The sequence below is a fragment of the Neopsephotus bourkii genome, unplaced genomic scaffold (genome assembly GCF_033783945.1).
Source record: "Neopsephotus bourkii isolate Nb327-2 ecotype Australia unplaced genomic scaffold, CSIRO-AGI_Nbou_v1 NB_1171, whole genome shotgun sequence".
Classification (NCBI taxonomy): Eukaryota; Metazoa; Chordata; class Aves; order Psittaciformes; family Psittacidae; genus Neopsephotus; species Neopsephotus bourkii.
The window spans coordinates 289,485-312,915 of NW_026901656.1; the positions used below are offsets into that span (position 1 = coordinate 289,485).

At 40.6% G+C, this 23,431-nt stretch overlaps 1 protein-coding gene across 2 annotated transcripts in view; it reads left to right on the forward strand.

Moving 5' to 3' along the window:
- Nucleotides 1-360: 360 nt before the first annotated feature.
- Nucleotides 361-23,431, forward strand: part of RAD23B (RAD23 homolog B, nucleotide excision repair protein) — a 34,494-nt gene continuing 11,423 nt past the window's right edge. Inside the window, exons 1-6 of one of the 2 annotated variants that reach the window (XM_061363680.1) lie at nt 472-596; nt 1,503-1,609; nt 12,421-12,502; nt 15,089-15,168; nt 18,180-18,427; nt 21,881-21,936. In XM_061363680.1, coding sequence (XP_061219664.1) covers nt 1,511-1,609; nt 12,421-12,502; nt 15,089-15,168; nt 18,180-18,427; nt 21,881-21,936 — 565 coding nt within the window. In that variant the 5' untranslated portion in view covers nt 472-596; nt 1,503-1,510. Of the gene's footprint in view, nt 597-1,502; nt 1,610-12,420; nt 12,503-15,088; nt 15,169-18,179; nt 18,428-21,880; nt 21,937-23,431 lie in introns of both variants that reach the window. The other variant, XM_061363681.1, reaches the window with a different exon arrangement.

The following is a 23,431-nucleotide window of genomic DNA, read 5'->3' on the forward strand; positions in this document are numbered from 1 at the left end:
GCAGCGGCACCCACTCGTACCCCCATTCCCGCCACCCCTCCCTCACACCTCTCTGCTCGCACCGCCTGCGCGTGCGCAATAGCCCGACCCGGCCCGAGGGCTCCCCGCGCCTGCGCATAACGAGTGCGCCGGGTGTCGGACAGGGAAGTGGGCGCCTGGCAGGCTGCGGTCAGGAGGAGTGGTGGCTCCGCGCAGGCGTACGCCATTGCCTCGTAGAGTGAGGGTGGGCATCCGCCACTCCCGACTCCGAGCCAGGGTAGCGAGGCCGAGCGTCCCGTCAGTCCCGCCTGCCACTGCGCGGGAGCGTGACTGGCACCCGGCGCCGCGCAGCACAGGGCGAGCCGTTGCTCCGCCTCCTCCTTCACTTTCTCCTCCTCTTCCTCCTCCTCGCCTTCCTCCCTCTTTCTCTTCGCTTCCTATATTAGCTTCTCATTTCCTCTGCCTCTTTGCTCCTGTCCGGTTTACTCTTGCGTGCTTGGCCCCGCTGCGCTGTGGGGGACACGGGGGCAGGAACGTGGCCTGCCGCCGCCATGCAGATCACACTGAAAACGCTGCAGCAGCAGACCTTCCGCATCGACATCGACCCCGAGCAGACGGTGCGGGGCCGCGCAGGAGCGGGAAGCGGGAGTGGGGTGTTTGTGTTCCGTGCTCCCTCCCTTCCTGGCCTCCGGCCTCGCTGCCTGCTCGTACGGGAGAGCGCCGCGGCTGAGGGCTGAGGGGGCTCTGGCCCTGGGCCGGGGAGGACGGGCCCTCCTCTGGGGGAGGGGCGGGCAGCGAGTGCGGGGGAAGGGTGGCCGGAGCCTCTGTGAGTGCCTGAGGCCGGGGTTGCGTGTTTGGGGATGTGGTGGATGCCTGGAAGGAGCTTGGGGGTGTGGGTTGTGAGCTGCTCCGTGGGGACGGGGAGCGGGGCGCCTTACCGGAGGGATGTGGAGCGGGCCCGTTTCCGCGGGTCGCAGGCCGTCGTGGGGGCCTGTTTTCCTTGGGGTGCAGAGGGGGTCTCCGGGGGGGAGGGCGGCTCCTCCTAGCTGGAGGAAAGAGGCTGTTGTGGCCGTACACCCCGCGGGTGGACTGACTGTCCTCGCTGGTTTCTAAAAGAACGCCTAGAAGGTGGAAAGGAGAGCAGCTGACGCTGTGCTGTGGAGGAGAGGAGCGAGAAGGCTATAGGAAGCTGAAATTTTTCCTTTTGGGAATATACATGCCAACACCCATGGGTTAGTGGGCAATGGGGGAAAGTAATAATCTGATACTTTGTATTCGGAGTAGGTCATGACCTCTTGGGTGAAGGGGGGGTAGTGCAGCAGAAGGGAAACTTGGTGGTAGCTCTCTGCTGATTCCCGCCTGGGCAGGAAACGTGGGAGAGTTGTAGGGTGCTTCCCCACGGGAGTGTGTACCGGAGAGAAGATCCTGAGCATCCAGAATGCATCCCTGTATGCTTAGATGAGTGTACACTGTGTTTGATGGAGGTGGTTGATTGCAGGGAGGCTTTTTTGCTTTGCTTACAGTGTGAGCCATGGTGATTAATCTGCACCTCCGAGGTGAGGGAGTGTATGTGAGATTCCATGAACCGCTTAGCATGAACGCAGGTGTCTCCTGCAGAGCAGGCATTTGGGTGAGTGGTGAGGTTTGTAATAGTCTTACTCTCCCTTATTGACAGGTTGCAGAAACTGTGTATCTGTTCTTACAAGACTGCGAGTGGGGAAAGGGCAGGTTTTGATTGCAGGTAAATGTTTTCTGTCGGCCCATAGGAGTCTGCTGGAAAATCCGGAGGGGGAAGTACAGGGTTGTGAGACAAGAAGGGCTTTAAGTGAGTTTGCAGGGCTAGAAGTTGCCTTGTCACTTGCCTGAGCACAGATGGTTGCCTTTGATAGCGAAGCCCAGGCATCCCTGTGGCTGCCTTCTGGAAGATTTGGGGACTTTGGCGTCTGAAGGTGTGTCTGCAGCAGCCCTTCAGATGACATCTGGGCAATGAAGCTCTGGAAACCATGGAACACTGCATCTGCTTTTATGAAGTCTGTTAGTTTACTTTCTTTCATCTTTAGAAAAATAAAGGGTGGCAGTTAAATTTGGACTAAGAGTTGGCTTGGTTGACTGGTATGGAAGAGAGAGGTGGCATATGTCTACTTTAAGCAGATGTTGGAAACCTTCAAGGATTTAAGGTATTAGCCTACTTGTTCATGAGGGTTAGGTCTCTTGCCCTCTTTTTTTCCTATTCTCTGTATTCAGTAAGGTCCTGAGAAATAAAGAAGAGGACTTAAGCCATGTTGCCAGTCAAAACCCCCACCAGCTTATGAGACAGCAAAATGCACTAGCTAGGAGTTGGATTGTGGGAAATTAGACTGCACTCTGTAAGTGTAGCTTCTACAGTAGCTCAGTAACTAAAATGAATTATTTTCATGAGCATAAGACTTCATGTTTTGGCTAGGGATGGGTGGTGAAACAGAGGAAAGAGAAGGGGTAGGATTTGAGGAGATCTTTTTTTTAAAGTGAGAGGGGTGAATCCTTCATCTTGTTAGCTGCAAAGGTGTGGAGTGAGAAATGTGTTCAACATTACCTACTTTTTAGAGACTCACAAAGGAGTTCTTATTGAAAGTGTTGAAAATCATGGAACTTAATAACAAAGTTTTGAGCCTTCAGTTAGAAACCAAGTCTGTTAAAATGGGAAAAAGCTTCAAAATGTAATTGGTTAATGAAGTGTTTTGGAAGTGTGTATTTGAAAGTTCTCCATCTGATTTTGAAAAATACTAATTGTACTACGTGCACTGGTTTCTTAGATTAATTTTCCAACACCTTGAAACAAATGTGTGAGTGCTGTGGAGGTAAGGAGAATTACTTCTGCTCTTTGAAGTCTGTGTGTTTCTCTGCTAGAGGTAGGCTTGTTTACTCAGAGTTGTGCCCTATACTGTGACAAGGCCAAAAATCATCCAGTTGTGATAGGCCCAGGAAGCGATAGGCCCAGGAAGCTTGTTGCTCAGAAACTGGATTCTCGTTCTCTAAAATTGATTTCTGGTTCTAGCAATATCTCTCCGTAGTCTCACTAAAAAAAAAAAAAAAAAAAAAATATCCAAAGAGACTTGATATTACGTTGCAAGGTAGTATTCTGACAAGTGTTCATGCTTGTCACCAAAGGCTGTCATTAATAGTAAGGGGTATTTAAACAAACCTTCCAGTGAGAATTTGAAGCAGCACACTATGTAGTAGCTAGGCTTGCTAAAGCTTTTGCGTAGTTGGCTGATATCCTTTTTTTTTTTTTTTTTCCTTCTTAATCGGACAGTTGAATTTTTAAGTTCAAATAGCTTTTTGTAATGTGACTTTAGTTGTAGTTTAGTTGTGTTTTAAAGCATTGGCCAACAGTATTTTAACTGAATAAAAATTAGACTTGAAGAATGGAGTATTCTTGTTTATGAAAGTGCTAGGTGAAGACTACCAAATATTTTGCCTAAAAAAGTTGGATTCTGCCTCAGTCCCTATTATTTGAGAAGGCTTATTAAATGCAGGAGTTTTTGCAGGCATGGCTGTGGTGTGGTGTTTTTTTTTTTTTTTCTGTTGCTGTTTGTGGTGGTGTTTTTTTTTGTGGTGGTTTTTTGCTTTTTTTTTAACTTTTGGGGTAAATTTGTGGAGTGCATGGGAATTAATGTACTGATTGTGTTCCTCAAAGAGGTGGATTTATCCATTGTAATCATTCTCATGTTCTGAGCGAGGCAGTTAAGTACTTGAAAATTCAGATCTAACCAGGGTAAATTAAAGCATGTGTTTATCTACACAAGGTACTTTTTATGTGGTTTTGACTGTGAGAGAGTAAATACACCAGGTGTTGTGTTAGGAGCAAGAAGTAAGCTCAGCCTGAAACTGATTCAGACCTGTGTAGGTACGTCTGTTGTCTGAGATGACAGTGATGACACTGTAGCCTTCAAAATCTAGTGCTGCCATTGTAGTTATCACTGTGTAGACATGAAATAGGCTTTTAAAAAAATCTTAACAGTCTTAACTTTCTTTAAAAAAGAAATGCTGATTGAAAATCTATTCTATTTTATTTTCAGCTTCCCTGTGCTGTTAACCTAAAACCCTGATGTCAAAATGCAGAGCATTGCAAGGAATATTCAGGATGCCTTTTGGCACAGTCTCTATGGTGCATAATATGGGCTTTCATGTTTCACTGGTCTGCCACAATGTTTCAACACCCAGAAAGTTCTGGCTTGTTTAACACCAAGTCAACCGGACTATTAGTTGTGGAAGTTTATTCCACAGAACTTCTGTATGTTCTGGTGCCTCTTTAACAAGTTTATGCTTTATTGCTAAATGTGTTTGGGGATTTTTGGATGCTAATGTTATGGCCCTTTGTTGGATTTTAGGTTTAGAAATTTAAGCTAGATACTAACAAAAGCTGTATTAAATGTGTGAGAAGTGTGATCCAGCAAAAATGAAGCAGGATCCAAAGGGTATGTAATAAGGAGAAAAGTGAGCTTTGGCATATATTTAATTTTTCAAGGTAAAACAAGTATACTTCAGGGGAAAAGGATACTACTTTAATTTTAAAAAGACAATGTCATAGCCAAGAATTTGTATTTTCTGATTTGTAGGGGGTATTTTGGCTTTTTAACAAGAATGAGGTGGTGCGTAGTGGAAGTACTTTTTGATATGTCCATGGGGGGTGCCTGATAAAATGACAAGCTGCTTCAGTTCTTTTCAGAGAGTGCAGTTCTAAATTTCTGAATTACTTTAGACTATTGTCTGAATGCACAGACTATGATTTGCGAGTCCATATGAAAGCTAATGCTGTATGTGAGCACATAGAATCCTGGTAGTTACCTCTGTGTCCTCAGTATATCGAGTGCTATACTAAAGCATCTTACAAAAAAAAAAAAAAAAAGGAAATGCGTATTGAAAGCCTATGTAATCTTAAAGCATACTTTGCACCAATGCTTGTTCTATCTTGGGCTAGGAAGGATTCATGGAAACAAATAATGGGGTGTTGTAAAAGATATTTAGCATACTTAGAGCCCTCCTGGTAAACCGTGGGCTTCTGTTGGAAAACCATCTCCTGGTATAGTAGCATTAGTAAAGAATAAGTTAACAATTCAGTATAAAATTGAAAGAATTTTAAATAATAGTACATTTATCTCATAAGAAATTGATTTTTGTTTTTTCCTTGTGATATAAGAAGATATAAAAGCAGTAGATTTAGTTTTGGTCATTTTAGTTCTGCTGAATATATTATATTCAGTATATAGTATATATAGTATAGTGTATGTAGTACATATATATGTATATATAGTATAGAGCATATAGTATATATATAGTATATTGTATTTTTCAGAAGAATTAACTTCAGAAACAGTTCTGCAAGAGCCAGAGAATATTGTTGGGTGAAATGGTAAAATCTGACTTGGAGGCTTGTAACCTCTGAGAAAATACGAATTTATGCTTACAATCTCCTTTCTACATGTGTTTCAGTGTAGGTTAATTCTGCAGCAGTTGCTAATTAGAGGATTGTTTTTGTAATTCTGAGAGTTTGTAATCTTAATGGTTAGAGGCAAAGTGCTCCTATGATCCTGTTCAAGAATCCAGAGATACTCTTCTAGGTTAAAGATGTTCTACTCAAGTCCTGATATTTTTCTTCAATTCTCCTTTGATCTTACAGCAGGTATCTTTCTCATTTTCTACAGGCCATGCTCTTGCATTTCTTAGGATTTTATTGTTGAGTGTATGTACTTGCACAGTCAGAGGAGGTGTGAATTTAAAGGGCATGTAGTTGCTGCTTGAAGTTTCACAGATGACTTTGCAAAAATTGTAGCTTTGGAGATTAGCAGAATGAGTTTTGGGGCGCTTTTTTTTTTTAACCCCCATTATTTTTATGCATTCTTTGCAGACCATAGCATTTTCAAGTTATGTACTTGATAATTCACGTTTCTTTTATTAACTGTTGGATTGTTGGGTTTAGTCCTTTTTTTTTTTTTTCCCCTAGTGCTTTTCTTCAGTAGCTAGTCTTTTTTCCTGCTTCCTGGCTAAAGTTAGAATTTTTAAGCAAGGGAAATTGTTCAGTTCTAATTCTTAGCTGAAGAAGGGTAGGTTTTCACATATTTAGGAATGTTTCCCTGAAATGTTAGTGACTGTTCTAATGTAATTTCCAAAGAACATCAGGGAGACAGACATGTATTATTAAAAATTTAATAAAGGAAAGGTAAAGTAGCATAAATTAGGGATAGAACTGATTTTATTCATATTAGAATAGGTTCTTACATGTTATCCATTTTTTCAAATCCATTGGCTGTGACCGTGATTTTGCAACTATTTTCTCTGGAATGTTCTCATCCAATTTAGCTGCCAGCAAGAAAAAGTAACCTTTGTACTTTTAATAATTTGTCAAAATTATGTGTTGTATTTCTGAACAATCCAGTCATCCGTAGACCACCATTACCAAGGTGGCCAGCAAACTGAGAAGTTAAAATGGACACATGGATAGCTCTGTACTTAATTGTACCTTACATTTAATCTAATTTGCAGGAATGATAGGTGAGCAAACATGCCCATCCTTTATGTGGATAACAGCGGGTTGGAAGTTCCTGTTGGAACTTACAGGGAGCGCAGAGTATGTATTAATCAAAGAACAGCGTGAGCAGATAACCTTCCTATTTCAACAGTACCATTGCTGCCCTTGCCCACACAAGGGCACAGAATCATAGAATAGTTAGGGCTGGAAAGGGCCTTAAGATGATCATCTAGTTCCAACCCCCGTGCCTTGTGCAGGGACACCTCACACTAAACTGTGTCATCACCCAAGGCTCTTTCACTTTTGAAGATTTTCACTGTCTTTCAGAAATACAGGAATTCCCTGCAAGGAAATTTATAGGGCTAAGTAAAGTTACAGGACTGAAAGATGCGGCTCCAACATCTTCTGCCAAAGTTTGTATCTTTGGTCACTGTTCCAGACAGGATGCTTGAATGGACTGAAACACTGAAACAAACGACTTTTTAATTTTACGGGATATGATGAAGTGCAGCATGTCTTACCTAGGCCCTATAAGGAACAGACTGGAAGCCTCAGCTGCTTTCCTCTGCATGCTGCCCTATAGGGAGCACCAAATGAATGTGAAAAGGAGAGGGCTTGTGGCTGCTGTAAGCATCCTGAATCAGAGCGTGGTTGCAAGGCTGTCTGGCCCTAGTTCCCTCTGTCTCACTTATACCTTGTGGGTTTGCATCAGAGGCATTTTAAGCTCAGGGAAAGGACCAAAACTGGGGCTGAAGTCCTTATCGCTATACCCCCCCCCCCATACCTCAAAGTCTGAGCTTTGCACCTTCTATTTGTAAGTGAAGGTCATTAATACATATCTAAATAAAACTTGTTTTACCCCTCCAACTGCTTTGTCAGAATGCAGCATTGGGAAGGGTTTTTTTAAGTGTCTTTTTGTAATTAAAACACCTTATCAGTTTTGTTTGTACTCAAACAACTGTATTGCTTTTACACTTATAAATCACTTTGTAGAGAATGATCCTTGTTCTAGAAATTGCTTAAAGGTACTGGATGGTCGTATATGCTAATTAGTGTGACCATGGATGGCAGAGAAAGTAAGCTTTCTCCTTAAAACAAGCACTAGTGGGTTCAGAGGGAGCACTCGAGCTGTCAGTAGCCATGTACAGCTACCTGAAAGGAGGTTGTAGTGCAGTGAGGATCAGTCTCTTGTCCCACATAACAAGAGATAGGACAAGAGGCAGTGGCCTCAAGCAGCACCAGGGAAGGTTTAGGTTGGATATCAGGCAAAAATTTCTTCCCTGAGAGGGTGCTCAGGCATTGGAATAGGCTGCCCAGGGAAGTGGTGGAACCACCATCCCTGGAAGTGTTAAAAAAACATGGTTTAGTAGTGGCCTTGGCAGTGCTAGTGTAAAGGTTGGAATTGATGATCTTAAAGGTCTTTTCCAACCTAGTTCATTCTATGATTCTGTGTCTTCCTGTGTTTTTGGAAGATACAGATAGCTGAGCTTTATTTACCTTGTTGCTAAAAGGTTTGCTTTAATCTGTGTGTTCATTTGTTAGTACAGAGCTGCATGTATGCAGCTAAATGTAACTAAACTAAAGATAACTAAAGTCTATCTAAATGATGGAGCTTATAGACTTTCAGTCACTGTTTAGCATCACAGAACTGACCCTAGTGTCTTCTCTTTTAAACAGGACTTAGATGAATTTTGAAATGCAGGGTAGAACTGTGCAGAGGCTAACTTTGAGATGAGCAATTAATATGTTGATCTCTAGGCAATGAATATCAGCAAATACTAGACTGATGAGCTTCAGCTAGGTGTAGATGAGCTCAATTTTGGAGAGTAAATTGGAAAGGCAGAGGTAATTGCTCAAGAAGTAAATGTCAGGGCTAAATTTGGATTTGTACCTTGCCAATTCCAGACTATTTATCTTCCAGACAATGCAGCTGCTTTTTTTGTATATAAACTTCAGCACAGTAAATGCAAGTAGCAAATACAGAAGTTTATGAATGCTTTATATTGTCTGTGAGGCTGTTTTAAAATACTGGAGTAATTTTAAATGCATTGTTTAGTTGAGTAATTTTCTTTTTCACCAGTCATTCACTAATCTTGTAAACCTGACTATTCAAAAATAGCTTCCTCTCCTATGGTCCTGCTCTCTTACTCTATCTCTTATGCCTTTGGAGCCTGAAGTAGGGCAGCAGTCTGTTCATACAACCATCTAGGCAGTCTCCTGGCTGAATATGAGTGTCCTGTTTAGGAAGACAGTATAAGAAATTACTGTAAGTATAAGTTTGTGCCAGCAAAATCTGCTTTTTATTATTTGTAGAAGTAGCTAGAATCAAATGTGTTCTTGTAATTAAAGCTACTACAAAGCATTTAGTTACAAGCTAAGTAGTTTCTTATCCTCTGGACATTTCAGTAGTAGGCACAATATATGCCATTAATCTGTTGCTGATCCTGGTGTTTGAATAAGGGTAGTAAAATGTGTTGCACTGGTCAGTTTGTTGCTTCATTAGCTGGTTTATTGTCTGCTACAGCTGCATCATCCAGACCTGACTGAACAATGTCTATATGGCAGTGTAATGTGTGGTAAATATGCTTTTAAGGGCCGTGGGAGGAGATATTAAGCTGTTCATGGAGTTAGTCAGTAGAACCTCTGGGAAACTGCCCACATGAAGAAAGGAGCAGAACAGCGCTGGCAGATCTTTAAGGACACTTTCTATAGAGCACCAGAGCTCCCAATCCCCAGTTCTAAGAAATCAGGAAAGGAAGGGGAAGGCAAGAGACTGGCATGGATGAGTGGAGACCTACTGGTCGAACTAAAAGGGCAAGAAGGAAATGCACAGGGAGTGAAAGCAAGGGCATGTATTCTGGGAAGAGTGTAAGGACGCTGCCTGGCTGTGCAGGAAAGGGGCCAGGAAGTCCAAGGCCTGACCAGAACAAAACTTTGCATGGGGGACAATAATAAGGGCTTTTATAGTTATACCAGTCAGAAAACGAGGGGTAAAGAAAGTGTACCTCCCTGGATAAACACAACTGGCAAACGGGTAACAACAGATGAAAAGGTTGAGGTACTCCACAACTTTGCCTGTTTTCACTGGCAGCTTCTCTTACCACACCTCTCAAGTGGATAAACAGCAAGACAGGGAATGGGGGAACAAAGTCGATCACACTGTAACATCAGGCTTATGACCACCAGAGGAACCTGAACATAGCTAAGTCTATGGGATGTGACAAGATGGATCCCAGAATCCTGAGGGAATTGACTGATGTAGTTGCCAACCCACTCCATGATGAGAAGTCATGGAAGCCAGGCAAGGTCCCTGGTGACTGGAAGAAGGGAAATAGTGCACCCACTTTTCAGAAGGGTAGAATTGAAGACTCTGGGAACTACTGACCTGTCAACCTCACCTTTGTGCCTGGGAAGATCGTGGAACAGATCCTTCTAGGAGCCCCACTATGGCACATGGAGAGCAGGGAAGTGATTTGAGACAGCCAACATGGCTTCACTGTGGTCAAGTCCTGCCTGGCCAACCTAGTGACCTCCTGTGATGCAATGGCTGTATCAGTGGACAAGGGAAGAGCTACAGGTGTCATCTGTCTGTTCTTGCGTAAAGTCTCTGATACAGTCCCCCACAGCATCCTTCTCTCTGGACTGGAGAGATATGGATTTGATGGGTAGGCTGTTTCAGTGGATAAAGAATTGGCTGGATGGTCAGTTGCATCCTGAAGGCAGTGATCGATGGCTCAATGTCCAGATGGAGATCAGTGACAAGTGGTGCATCCCTCAGGAGTCTGTGTTGAGACCTGTTCTGTTTAATACCTTCATCAGTGACACAGAGTGGGATCAGGTGCACCCTCCACAAGTTTGCAGATGTGTGCATCCAAAGGAGCATGGCCAGTAGGTTGAGGGAGGTGATTCTGCCCCTCTTCTCTGGTGAGACCCTACCTGCAGTACTGCTGGAGAGACGTGGACGTGTTGGAGATGGTCCAGATGAGGGCCACAAAAATTATCAGAGGGATGAAGCGCTGCTTGATGGCTTCTCTGTGGCCTAAGGAGACTTAAGTTTTGAGTGACTTCTGACCTTGAATGCTAATTGAGAAGGAATTCACAAATTAGTTTCCTAGCTTGCCGGGAAATACTCTTTAAAAATGAACATAAATCCAGGGGTAGAACGGACTTGCATAAAGTAAGCACATGAGAGTGGTGATCAGCAAATTATTATTAAAATGAACAGTGGTTTGACTGCCTTATGACTTGGGGATGGCAGTAAGCTGCTATTAGTTTTGCTGTGGAAAAGCAACTGGCTGAGTGGAGACCATTTCTAAAGCTTTTATCAGGTGCTGGGATGGTATGTGTAATAGCATTCTTCCTCATCTGCTGGGGGAAAAGAACTGGCTTCCTATTGGTGTAGTTCCACAGAGGGAAATTGTGTTGTGTTCTGTATCCTTGTGTGGCTAGTGATTTAATCACCTACATCAGGTGTAAGTTTACTGAAGAGGTTGATTCTGCCAGCCTCGTTTGCTGGGTCCTAAAGCCTGGTAAAACAAACTTATTTTTTTTGTGTGTGTACTGCTGAAAAGATGAAGCTCCATTGTGAGTGTAAAAAGTTTGGTTTAACCCTCTTGGAACAAACATCCAAACTGAAAGCATTACCCTGATGAAGAGACTGATACAGAAACGTGGGAAAATACCTGAGAGGGAGAAGTGATGGGACCAATGAAGGAAAAGGTAACACAAAGGTTTAAGATACCATGAACAGAAGAATAAAGTGAAGACAAGAAGCACGACTTAAATGTGGATAACAGATTTTAATTATGCTGAGAATCACAAAGCTCCATTTCTCAGTAAATATTTACCACTTTGCACCTTAAGATACTATTCCAGAGTATTTACTACTTGAGCAACCCTAATAGTGAGCTACGGCTTTAAAAGTTAACAAAAATGGTAATACAAAGGTTGCCTGTGGCACAAGTAGTTGTCAGTCTGATTATAGCTAGGTACACGCATCTTGATTGCGGTGTTTCAAGAAAAAAAGCTTATGAATATTCAGGAGGAAAAAACTTTAGAAAATTGAGTTATTTTGAAGTAATAAGTTTATAACATATTGCTTTTGTTTATTCTACACATATTTGGAGTGTGTGTCAGGAATATTTAATGTTTGTATATAGGCGGCTTGTCTTAAAATACGATTTCAAATGTATCGATACGAAATGCTTCTAAAAGAGCATCCTTTATCTTCTTGGTATAGCATTATGCAGCCTTTCTATAGGATATGGACATTTTGATACTCAGTGTCATTTGAGCTATTGTATGTGGTTTTCTAAAATGTTGACTATGGCAGAGATCTGTATAAGCAAGTAAATAAGACAAAACACTTTCCTGTGAAAGCTTAAAATTGATGTGCAGAGCTCCAGAGGGGAAAGAGTTGAAAACAACTTACAGAATATTAACAACTTGACAGTTTGCACGAGTTTCTTCATATCAAGGCTTGAAGTCATTGCAGTGAATGAAATTGAATGTCATGGTGATCTTATTGTAGAAACACATTCTCTGAAGAGTCATTTGATGAAGAAAGCAGTGAGCTGTATATAGCATCTGTACCACCCTGCATTCAGAGAAATAACAGGGAGAGGAAATGGGTCAAAAGCATTTTTGCCCAATTTCTCTTTTTTTTCCACTGTATTTTAAACTAGTATATAGACTTCTCATGGAGAAATTACTTACAATTTGGTAAAGCACTAAGCACTATTTGGAAGAGAACACATTGCTGTTCAAGAGATTAGAGTGGTATATTTGAAGAGTGATGTACTTGACATGAAATACGACTGAAAACAACCTTTCAGGGTTTAAAACTTGGAACTAAATGTACATAAACCGGTTTGTATTATGAAAGTTGTTGTTTTTTTTTATTTCCCCTCATTAAGAATGTTTTTGTTATTCAGGTGAAGGAACTGAAAGAGAAGATTGAGTCAGAAAGGGGGAAAGATGCTTTTCCAGTAGCTGGCCAAAAACTGATTTATGCAGGTAATGAATATTCTGAAGATACCGTATATGAATCTATGTTGTTTTTTATGTTATTGTTTGATTTTGATGTGAATGTTAAGTCTTCTAAAGATTATAAGTACTGAAATGCAAACAGGCTAGAAAACAAACAAAGAGCCCCATAAAAACAAATAACAAATCCATTGTCAAAGGGAACTCTTAATTTTGAATCAGAATTGTTCAGGTTTTAATACATGTTGTCTGTTTTTATCTTTGCTCTTGCAGCGTGATATGCTAGCAGCTTTAGTGCTGGATGAGGTGTGCTTAGTGAAGTGGAAATAGCTTTTGTTAAAAGAAATTGGTATTTAAGCAGATCATATCTGATGTTCTGAGTTAACTGTGTTTTGTACGGTTTATGCTGTGTATAGCTGAAGCATTTGTGCTATATCTCAGAATTAATAATCTTATTTCTTATGTATTAACAAAAGAAACCCAGCACCAAATGTTTCGTATGCTAAGGTACTTTCAATACTTTTAATCTATGTCACTAAAGAGCAGGCTAATGTTAAAGACACAAAGTTACTTTATTTGAGCTAACATAGTTCTAATATTTTTAGGCAGGTTTTTTTTCTTTTACTGTTTTCTACCTGGCTGGTCCATTCCGGTACTCATACATAGTTCCAGGGTTTTTTGTTCTTACTTCATTTCAGAAGTTAAAATTCTATTCCAATACCTGCTCTAGTGCTTTTTCCTCTCAAATTGTGCTTGAAAGAAGTTCTGGTGTTTTGTTTTTTTTTACTTCTTCAGTGTACTGCTTTGTAAACAGCATTACTTTTCCACTTCTATGAAGCTAATGCCGCTAATCACAATAGAAAGATGCTAATGGAACAGAAGTTGGAGTCTCTCTGTGTTCGTGTGGACTCTTTAGGACTATGTTTCTTAGCAAGTTTTATGTCCCATGTGCTTCAGTGAATGGAATGTACCTCAAGAACAGGAAGGTGAAAGTCATGTATAGAAACAAATATGAACAAGGCAGAAGGCCTTGTGCGATATGTATAATTGCATGATGCTCTTAATACTACATTTCTGTGATTAATAAAAACATATGCATATGACCATATGATGTGGTATTTTTAGAAGCCTGAATTTATCTTCAGCATTGCATAATCCTCACAAACATTAGGAAGTAAGATTCAAAATCGAAGACTATACGAAAAATGATTTTGGTTTTTATTTTTTTTTCTTGGGCAAGAGATATGACAAAGGTGCATTGATGACATTTTTACTTTGATAAAAATGAGCTTTCAAATTTTTGTACTTTGGTAAAGGAGAGTAATATCCCAGCTGAATGTAAAAGTATAAAAGTATACAATTTATCATTAAAAAATGCTTGCATTTTTTTTTACAAAGTTATGTTAATAAGAGGTGGGATAGATCTGTTGTGTTGTCTTTACTAGGGTAAAGTTTAGAAACCCTGTGAGTGGTGTGTCCTGAAAGTGTAGGATGTCTGCATATACACATTGTGCAAGCTTTTTCCCCAAAGTGCCTATAAACCTGAAAATTGTAAGGAAACCTGTGTAGGTTCTGAGTCAGATGCTGCACCATCTGCTGCAGGTATTACTACTGCTACAGTACATATAATATATTCAGTATTTGACCTGCAAGACTGGTGGAACCAGTAGAGTAAGACAGTGGCACCTCATCTGTTTTCGAAGTGTCATAATGTGCTTATGTTGCTTGCTTTCTCTGCAGTCATCAGGATAATATTGTATCCTGCTATACACAGTTAAGTGGTGTATTCCACTAGCACTGAGAGTGGTTATGAAAATTCTCCTTTTGAAATGGGGAAGTGGTGTGAAATACATGTAGTGTTCTGATTTACGGTACTGCCTCTAGATGAGCTTCTGTTTAAGAAAAAAAAAAGTCTGTGGTTTAATGTATTTCTCAGTTCTTCTAAGCATGAGACAAATCAGCTTCACCACAGGACTGTCTCTTGAGTATGAAGCTTCAGAAGATTTTTTTCCCCTGATCTTATCTATTTATTTATTTATTTACTTTCAACTGTCAAGGTGGCAGGATATGGAATGTTTCTCACTTTTTCTGAAGCTTTAGCCTTCTTTTAAATTGTTAAAGTTGCAAAGTCCCAAATGTATGCAGATAAACTTAGTCTGTGGCATACTCCGGGAACTGTAAGTAGTTTACTGCATCTGAACAGCAAACAAAAGCAGAAAGGAATTTTCTTCCTGTGTCTAGCATGTGTAAGCAGTCATAAATTGCTTAATTAAGATTATTTTATGCTGAAGCTTTTTGTCTACATTACTTGTATCTGTGTTAAAAGGTCCAATAAATCTTTTGCTAGGTATTTAATGCTTCTCTTTTGAATTATTTGAAGCATCTTCAACACTTGGAGCAACAGCCTTCAAGCTAACTAGTCGTGTTGGCACCATAGGAGGAAAATTATGGCAGCTCTACTGCCAAAGCTTAATACTTAAACCACTTTTTGCAAGGTTATTAATCTGCGTAAAATGTGTTTTTTACAGGCTTCTATTTGAACTTTGTGAAGGAATCTTGAGATCATCTAATGATCTGTTTAATAACTTCTTAATTTATATTTGTTTAATTTGCCAGGTAAAATCCTTAATGATGATACTGCTCTTAAGGAATACAAAATAGATGAGAAGAACTTTGTGGTTGTTATGGTGACAAAAGTGAGTAATTATCTTGGAAAAAGCAGTTGTATTATTTTTCTTTTAATTGTGGTAAGTAATTGTATGTGCCTATCCTTAAAACAAGTCGAGTTTGATTATGTGAAAGATTTTGTCAACAGTAAAAATAAATGCTTGTATGAATAGATATGAAATATTACTCCAAAGTTCTAGCTGGCCTATGCTGATTGTTACATTTGTTCTGTGCTGAATGTTTACATTGAAGACAAAATTTGTCAGTGGCTGATTTTATTGTTTTTTCTTTATTGTCTTTCTATATTTTATTATTAAAAGGGGAAAGGGAACATTTGTTACTAAATTCTCTGTATAGTCTAAATTCTATTATTAGAATTCTGCTATTCTATTCTATAGTCTAAATTCTCTGTATAGTCTCTTCCAGTCTTGCCATGTTGCTTTTCAAAACTCATAGCTGTCTCTTTTGTCAAACTCAACAGCTTAAACCACTAAAGAAAGGATACCTATGCCAGTCAACAAACCCGTGAGTTTTGGATGACTGCAGTGGCAAACAGTCATGTGGCGTGTATTTGAAGTATCTCCTCTTAACCACTTGAGAGATTGCTTCTGGAATCAAGCCACTGATTTTCTAGGCACTTCAGACCTTTGGGATCTGAATAAAACTGACTTAATCTCTGTCATGAGATACGCTAATTTTGGAGTTAGAAGTCTTCCTGTTAAAGAAAACACATTTATTTGCCCTTCATTTCTATTTGGCTTGGCTCATTAGATTCTCTGTATGAATTTAACTGTTACTGCTGTCTTCCTGAAGAAAGAGTGTTTTAATCTGTGGGTTGTGTGGAGAAGAGGCATTTATCAGTGTAAGAAAACAGGTGCAGATGGGATTTCAGAGTACAGCTTGCATTTTGCTTATAGCAGAAGAAACAGAGATCTCCATGAAGACCTGTTAAATGCAGTACCTTATATTAAAAAGGACTTGTGTTTTGGACTTGGGCATTTCTTCAGTGTTAAAGTCTTTCTGTTAAGTCTTTTGACCTCAGTTTCGCTTTGTTTGATTCTTTTCTAGATAAGACATGCCCTGTCACATAAGCACAACCACGAACTTTGTCTGATGCTCAGACATGTGTGTGTTTTTTTTGAATGCTTCTTAAAATGCTCTTTATTTTGCAAGTCATTTTGAAAGCCATTCGCTTTCAGCCTCCCCTTTCCTTTAGACAAAAGGAGGAAATATATCTTTCTTACTTTAAGCAAACATTGTCTGAAAGTGATTCCCCTTGAATAAGTAGTTGTGTTTTGTTGAAGTTCAGCTGTTTCTCTCGGTAAGGCATAGATGGGGTCAGGCTTGTCACTCAATGATAGTCATAGGACACAGCTTTCAAGAACATAATCTTTTACTTTAGCTGAAAGTTACATGCATTCTGAAAAGTGTAATTTCTATATAATAGGATTAATACTGCACCCAACCAAAATTCATGTTTCCAATAGAGATGTGAAGATAAGTCACAGTTATAAGCTAGTCTTAACCACTCTATTGATACAGATTTGGTAGTCCTTGATTCTACTGGATTTTTGGTGCTCACTGTGGAACTCAAGTATGTGTAATGTTATTTATCATAGAATCATAGAATAGTGAGGGTTGGAAAGCACCTTAAGATCATCTAGTTCCAACCCGTCTGCTGTGGGCAGGGACACCTTACACTAAACCATGTCACCCAAGGCCTTGTCCAACCTGGCCTTGAACACCACTAGGGGTGGAGCATTCACAACTTCTTGGGCAACCCATTCCAGTGCCTCACCACCCTCACAGTAAAGAACTTCTTCCTTATATCCAATCTAAACTTCCCCTGTTTAAGTTTGAACCTGTTACCCCTTGTCCTATCACTACAGTCCCTAATGAAGAGTCCCTCCCCAGCATCCCTATAGACCCCCTTCAGATACTGGAAGGCTGCTATGAGGTCTCCACGCAGCCTTCTCTTCTCCAGGCTGAACAGCCCCAACTTTCTCAGCCTGTCTTCATACAGGAGGGGCTCCAGTCCCCTGATCATCCTGGTGGCCCTCCTCTGGACGTGTTCCAACAGTTCCATGTCCTTTTTTACATTGAGGACACCAGAAGTGCACATAATACTCCAAGTGAGGTCTCACAAGAGCAGAATAAAGGGGCAGGATCACCTCCTTCGACCTGCTGGTCACACTCCTTTTGATGCAGCCCAGGATATGGTTGGCTTTCTGGGCTGCGAGCGCACACACTGAAGCCAGCTCATGTTCATTTTCCATTGACCAGCACCCCCAAATCCTTCTCTGCAGGGCTGCTCTGAATCTCTTCTGTGCCCAACCTGTAGCTGTGCCTGGGATTGCTCCGACCCATGTATAGGACCTTGCACTTGGCATGGTTAAACTTCATAAGGTTGGCATCAGCCCACCTTACAAGCATGTTGAGGTCCCTCTGGATGGCATTCCTTCCCTCCAGCGTATCAACCGAACCACACAGCTTGGTGTCATTGGCAAACTTGCTGAGGGCGCACGCAATCCCACTGTCCATGTCACTGACAAACATGAACACGACTGGTTCCAACGCCGATCCAGATAGCATTCATGATGAAATGTGATTTCTGACTTTAGAACTTTTTTCCAGATTTGAGTGGTGACAAAACCTTATGCTTGTTACACCTGTCAGATGTCTTTTAGACAGCCATCTTAGTTGCTTCTGAAAAATGTGGTTTTGTAAAATGCAAGGTTGTTTTCACATTTAAAATATTGCGATCTGTGAATATTTAGTCTTAACTTTGCATTTTACTTCATGCTCAAATAGTGTATTTCTTCTTAGGTGTATAATTATTTACTTTATTGACCCTGTCAGTCACCTGTTTAAACACATTGGTACGTTATAGACCTAATGTTTTCAATGTTTTAATGTTATGCTGGATGTTGAGGCGGCAGTGTCAAATATAAATGGTTTTAACAGAACTTAATTGGTACGTTGACTGTAGAAAGCATGAGTTTAGGAGCTTTGTGCTCTGAATTCTTTTGTCCTCCTGTAGGCCAAAGCAGCAGCTGGAGCAACTCAGCAGTCGAATGCTACTACTGCGACTAGCTCAACGATTGCAGCTCCCACACCAGTCACTGCACCACTCCCTGATGCTGCCCCTGTACCAGCTCCTGTTCCTCTACCACCAGCACCAGATGTAGTTGCCTGTGAATCAGAACCTGTGAGTGATCCTAAAGAAGAGAGGCTAGCAGAAGAGCTACCTGAGGCACCAGCTGCTGTCAGTCCATCATCAACTGACAGGTACAAATGAGACTCCAAAAATGCTTTCCCTGTCCATTTCTATTGCTTCTAGTTTTGGTTTTGTTGAGTTTTCCATTACAGTATTAGTTCAGTCATTTTCTCAGTTCTGTGTAATTTTTCCTTTTTCTTACCTGTAACTTCAGGCTTTGGCTCAAATATACCATTACAATATGCTGGTAAGAAGTGTCCCTCACTGCTTACACCTTCTCTGGTGGGAAATGTGATCTTGTGACTAAACCTATGGAGTGGAGACTTGCATGACACGGGATTGTACTCCTGTTAGGCATTTCAGAGTTACTGGGGCACAAGTTTCTTTTGAGACTGAGGATATTCACCTGCATGGAGATCTACTCATAAAGCTCTTAAAAGACTTAGAGGAGCATGGCCTCTCCTGTTCATAGACCTCTGATTGTGTTTTAAGTCTTGCTAGTTAGACTTAAATCAATAAGTTCTCTATTGTTGTAAGAATCTCTTAATTTCTGGAAAGAGTGGTTTTTGGTGGGTGCTTTTTTGTTTGGTTGGTTGGGGCTTTTTTTTTCTTGTTTGTGGGGTTTTGTTTGTTTGTTATCCCAAAATGCAGTATTGCTCTTAATAATGTAATGTCTTATTTGTTCTGAATGTTCTTTGACGCATCTGCAGATAGCTGTGGGAGCTGGGGTGGTTTTTAACCTAAATTCTCTACACTTAAGAAAAGCAAATGGAAATTAGAAGTTTCATCCCTGTTGTATACTGTGGCTTATTTTGCTCACTTTAAGTTGCTTAAGTTTGCACAGGATAAAAATGCTATTAACTGTAATGGCACTTGCAGTGCTACATAGCATTATACATTCTCATACGCTGGTTTTCGATCTGTGTGTTATTTATGTGGTGCACAAGAGATTGATCTTTGAAGTGGTTGTATTTAAACACTATCAAATACTGATGATAAGGAAACAAAACTTGCAGTTGCCTAATATTTTGAAAATATCACAAATTTCTTGTATTCGATAGCCTGATCGATGATTTAATTTTGGAATTCTGAGGAATAGACATATCTTTAAAATAGAATACAAATGAAGCTTTATTTATCAGTTGAATAAATTTACATTTTTTTTATGTTAATGGCTGCGTTTTTGTTTTTTGTTTTTTTTGCTGCTCAGCTTGTCCAGTAGGTTCAAAGATCAGTCTAATATTTAATACTAAAACAAGTGCTTTCCAGGTTTTCCATGTACAGATTGCAGTATGTAAAACTGCGGTAAGGAAGCCTTACATACCTAAAAGGAGGCAAGAGGTAATTTACAAATACATTGTAGTTACCACCTGCCTTAATTTCAGTGAGTACTGCTTGTTTCTGATTTGCTTTAGCAATTAAATTACTGAGTCTGGTGAAGGCATATTGAACCATGGCCAGGCAAGCTGGTGTCTTGTTTCACTTTGATCTTTTTTGGTTATAATTCATACTAGTGAAGCATTCTTGTTGGAACTAATATTTTTTTTCTTAATGCATCTCTGTAAATATCTCGTTAGGTATTTTAGTGGCATCTTCAGAAAACTCTTTCAGATTAATCTGATTATCTTTCATTTGCTGATAGGAGTTGTCAGATCTGGTAGCTGATAGATGCGGGGCTAATGCAGCTCCATGGCCCCAGGCCTATCAGGTATCAAGACTGAATGCTTATTCCCAGTACATACACACAGCATGTATATACCTATATGTATGGCTGGCTGTAAAGGTTAACACAAGCGTGAAACAAAGGGCACTTAACCATACAGCACAGCAGTTGCATTTTGTTCACCTCGGGCTACTGAAGGCAAAGCCTACGAGTGCAGAATACATATGCACAGGCATACAAATGAACCATACAAATTTGTCCAGTAGCTGGCCTTAGTCTATTTCAATACCTGGCCCCTAAATCTCCCAGTCTCTTAGGTTTTTGACACCTGGGTGTGTGACAGCCTGAGCCCTGCAACCCCATTCCAGTTGCTGATACTCAGATGCTCTTTGCATGCATATGTATGCGTGCACACACACAGAGGATAAATCCAGGAGCTGACTGTAGATACTCACTGAACCTGGTAGCTAGTCCCCTCTGGTCTCCCAGTTGCCTCATTCATTGCCATATGAGCATATCTCTTCACTAGCTGGTTGAGACCTATAACCTTACCAGTCTCTGACCCTTTGACGTTACAGTCTTTCCAGGAGCTCCTCTTCAGACACTCCAGTCATTGTGGCAACTGGCTCTTAATTTACAGCCAGTCAATAAACAGCTCTCAAGCATCAATCCTACTTACTGTAGTCAAGCTTGATGCTTGCGGGTGATTACACACATGCCAGTGTTTGCCTCCACACAGAATACGTATGTCTCGTCCCTTCAGCTGCCAACACCTCAGGCACATACAGAGGCCTTGGTTGCTTTCCCAGTTGCTGGCACTGAGACTTCCACAGTGTCTGGTCTCTGCAGTTGCTGGCTTCACAGGCATGTGGAGCTCTGTGGCTCACTGATCAGTGTCCAGCTGTGGGCAATTAAGACTTCTATACACACGCATGTAGAATACAGACACCCCCAGCATGAAAAATAGTTATGGTACTTGGAAATGGAATTTAATTAGAAGGCAGGATGGACTGGTAGTCAGGTGCAGAGCATGGCCAGGAGGTGCTGTTTACATGTGACTGTGGCCCATTTTCTTCCCACCCCCCTGTTTTTGGGGGTTGTTTTTTTTTTTTCTATTCAGCCATGCTTTTCACCTGTAGGGTGCCTTGATTTTTCTGTTCACCTGTCTTTGGTTCTTCCCCATGATATCCCATAATAAGTCTTGCGCAATTGCCAGGTGGTTTTTTCTGGCACCCCATGGTGCGTTGCACTACCCTGTAGGCAGTAGTGCCCTTTGGTATGTGTGGAGACCTGGAGAGCCTCTCCTGTTGACCCATCAGAGTGTCACCCTGAGACCAAGGGGCTGGTGCTTTCAGTGGCAGCCCTGGAAGGAGCCAGGAAAGGGGCATTCTTGTCTCTGTGTTAACTGAAGTTTCTCTGCCTGGGGTTGTGCCTTTGTGTTCCTTGGTGCTCATGGAGATGAGCCTTTAATCCTTTAACAGCTTTGATAACTTGAGATGGGGTAATTGCAAATGTTAGCAGTTTATATTCCGCATTGAGGTCAAACCAGCAACTGTGGGGAAGCAGTTAGTGAGACTGCTATGTGCTTTGAAAATCTACGTTGTTCTTCCACCCTTTAAATCATTCAAACAAATGGCCAATCCTTGAGCAGATGGGCAAGAGCCAAACTACTGGGGGGTAGTGGGAAGGTTTGTAAGTTTGTAAAGTCTGATCTCACTATTAAGAGAGAGCTCTTTGGAAAGCTTTGTTGTTTTTTAGAAACAAAAGGGGCTATTAGAGTTACAGCTGCTGCTGCTTTTTTGAAAAACAGGAAGTTTTCCAAAGTTTTGTAATTACCATTGCACTTGTCTTCATCTTACAGTACAACAGGTGATACATCTCGATCAAATCTTTTTGAGGATGCTATAAGTGCACTTGGTAAGTGGAGTGTTTTTTTAATGTAGACATTATTTTTGTGCAGCAGAAACAAATGACGGATTAGCAGATACTGACATTCTCCTCTGTATCTGTCATTGTTAAGTTATAATCAAAGTATTCTTAAGACCTGAAGTTGATACCTTAGAATCAGCATCAAGAACTTCTTTACTGAAGAATGTTGCACCTCATATAGTTTTATTGTGTAAAAGGAGAAGATCCTTATAATTCCTGTTCTCTTTTTTTTCCCCAATATGCCTTAATTTCTCTTCAGCTTGAAGTAGCTTGAATAGAAGACTGGATGTAAATATGTATATACTTTTCACCTTTGCTTCTCAGTGTGCAGGTTTGATAAAATGGCTGCCTTTATTATTCATGTTCCACGTTTGACAATGCTGTCTTTTGACGTATTTAGATTAGATAAATTAAGTGCTATCTGGGTTGAGGAATGAATGCTTTTGTGTACTTACAGTCAGTTGACTTTTCTTTTGACATTTTAAATGTCTTTGTTTATCTCTGGAATAAACATGGTAAAAACAATAGGTAGGAAGTTCTGCCCCACATTTATGCTGATTCTGGTAGGTAGGAAATTACTAGTCAAACCCACAACTCCTACTTAAATTTTTCAGAGGGGACTTTTTTTGTGTGTAGCATTTTAAGACACAAAAATAAGAGGGAGGTGTTTTTTTTACTTTGTCTTACTTCTGTAAACATTAAGCTGCAACTTGGTACAAAGAGTTGCACACTGATTAAAGAGTTTCACTTATATTTTTTGTGTAGGGGTGCGTTGATATATTGGAGGTAGGTGTTGTGATTAAGCAGCCCAGAGTGATTTAGGAGCAGCAGTAATGATTTACGCACACTGGTGGTAGCCACAAGGTTTAGTCTGTCTATTTGCAGCTTAGGTCTTATGTTACGACATACCGTTTTAGGCTGAAGAAATAGATGAGCTGAAATAGCTTATAGATACTGTAGGAGACAACCAGTCAAGTTCCATTACAGTTTTAAAGTGCTACTATCAGAGAAGCTGAAGGCTTCATTAAGCATTCATTATACCTTAGTGGCCAAGATTTGGTCATCACAAATACATGTTAACAGTAATGTCTAACAAGTTTGTTTAAGGTGATGGTCCTCAGAAAAAAAAATCTTTCAGTGTGAGCATCACCTCATTATGCATTTTATATTAAAGTTCTCTGATTGGTATCTGGTACAGTAAACCCACGTGTCCCTAACAGTTTGAAAATACCCAGGCATTAAGTGTAATTTCCTGGGTAAGCATACTGCAAGGGTTAGATGCCAAAAAAATGTCAAAGACAATAGGCATGAACTCTGTGGTCCTTTTTCTTTAGAATCTGTCTTAAAAGGAATTTGCTTGCGCAAATTTATTTAGTGTTGTCCTAAGTAGGATCCTAGGCATGCTCTTACTATGGCTTCTCAATTACATTTTCTGAAGATAATTGACTTCACTTTAAAAACAGGGATTGATTTCTACAAATTT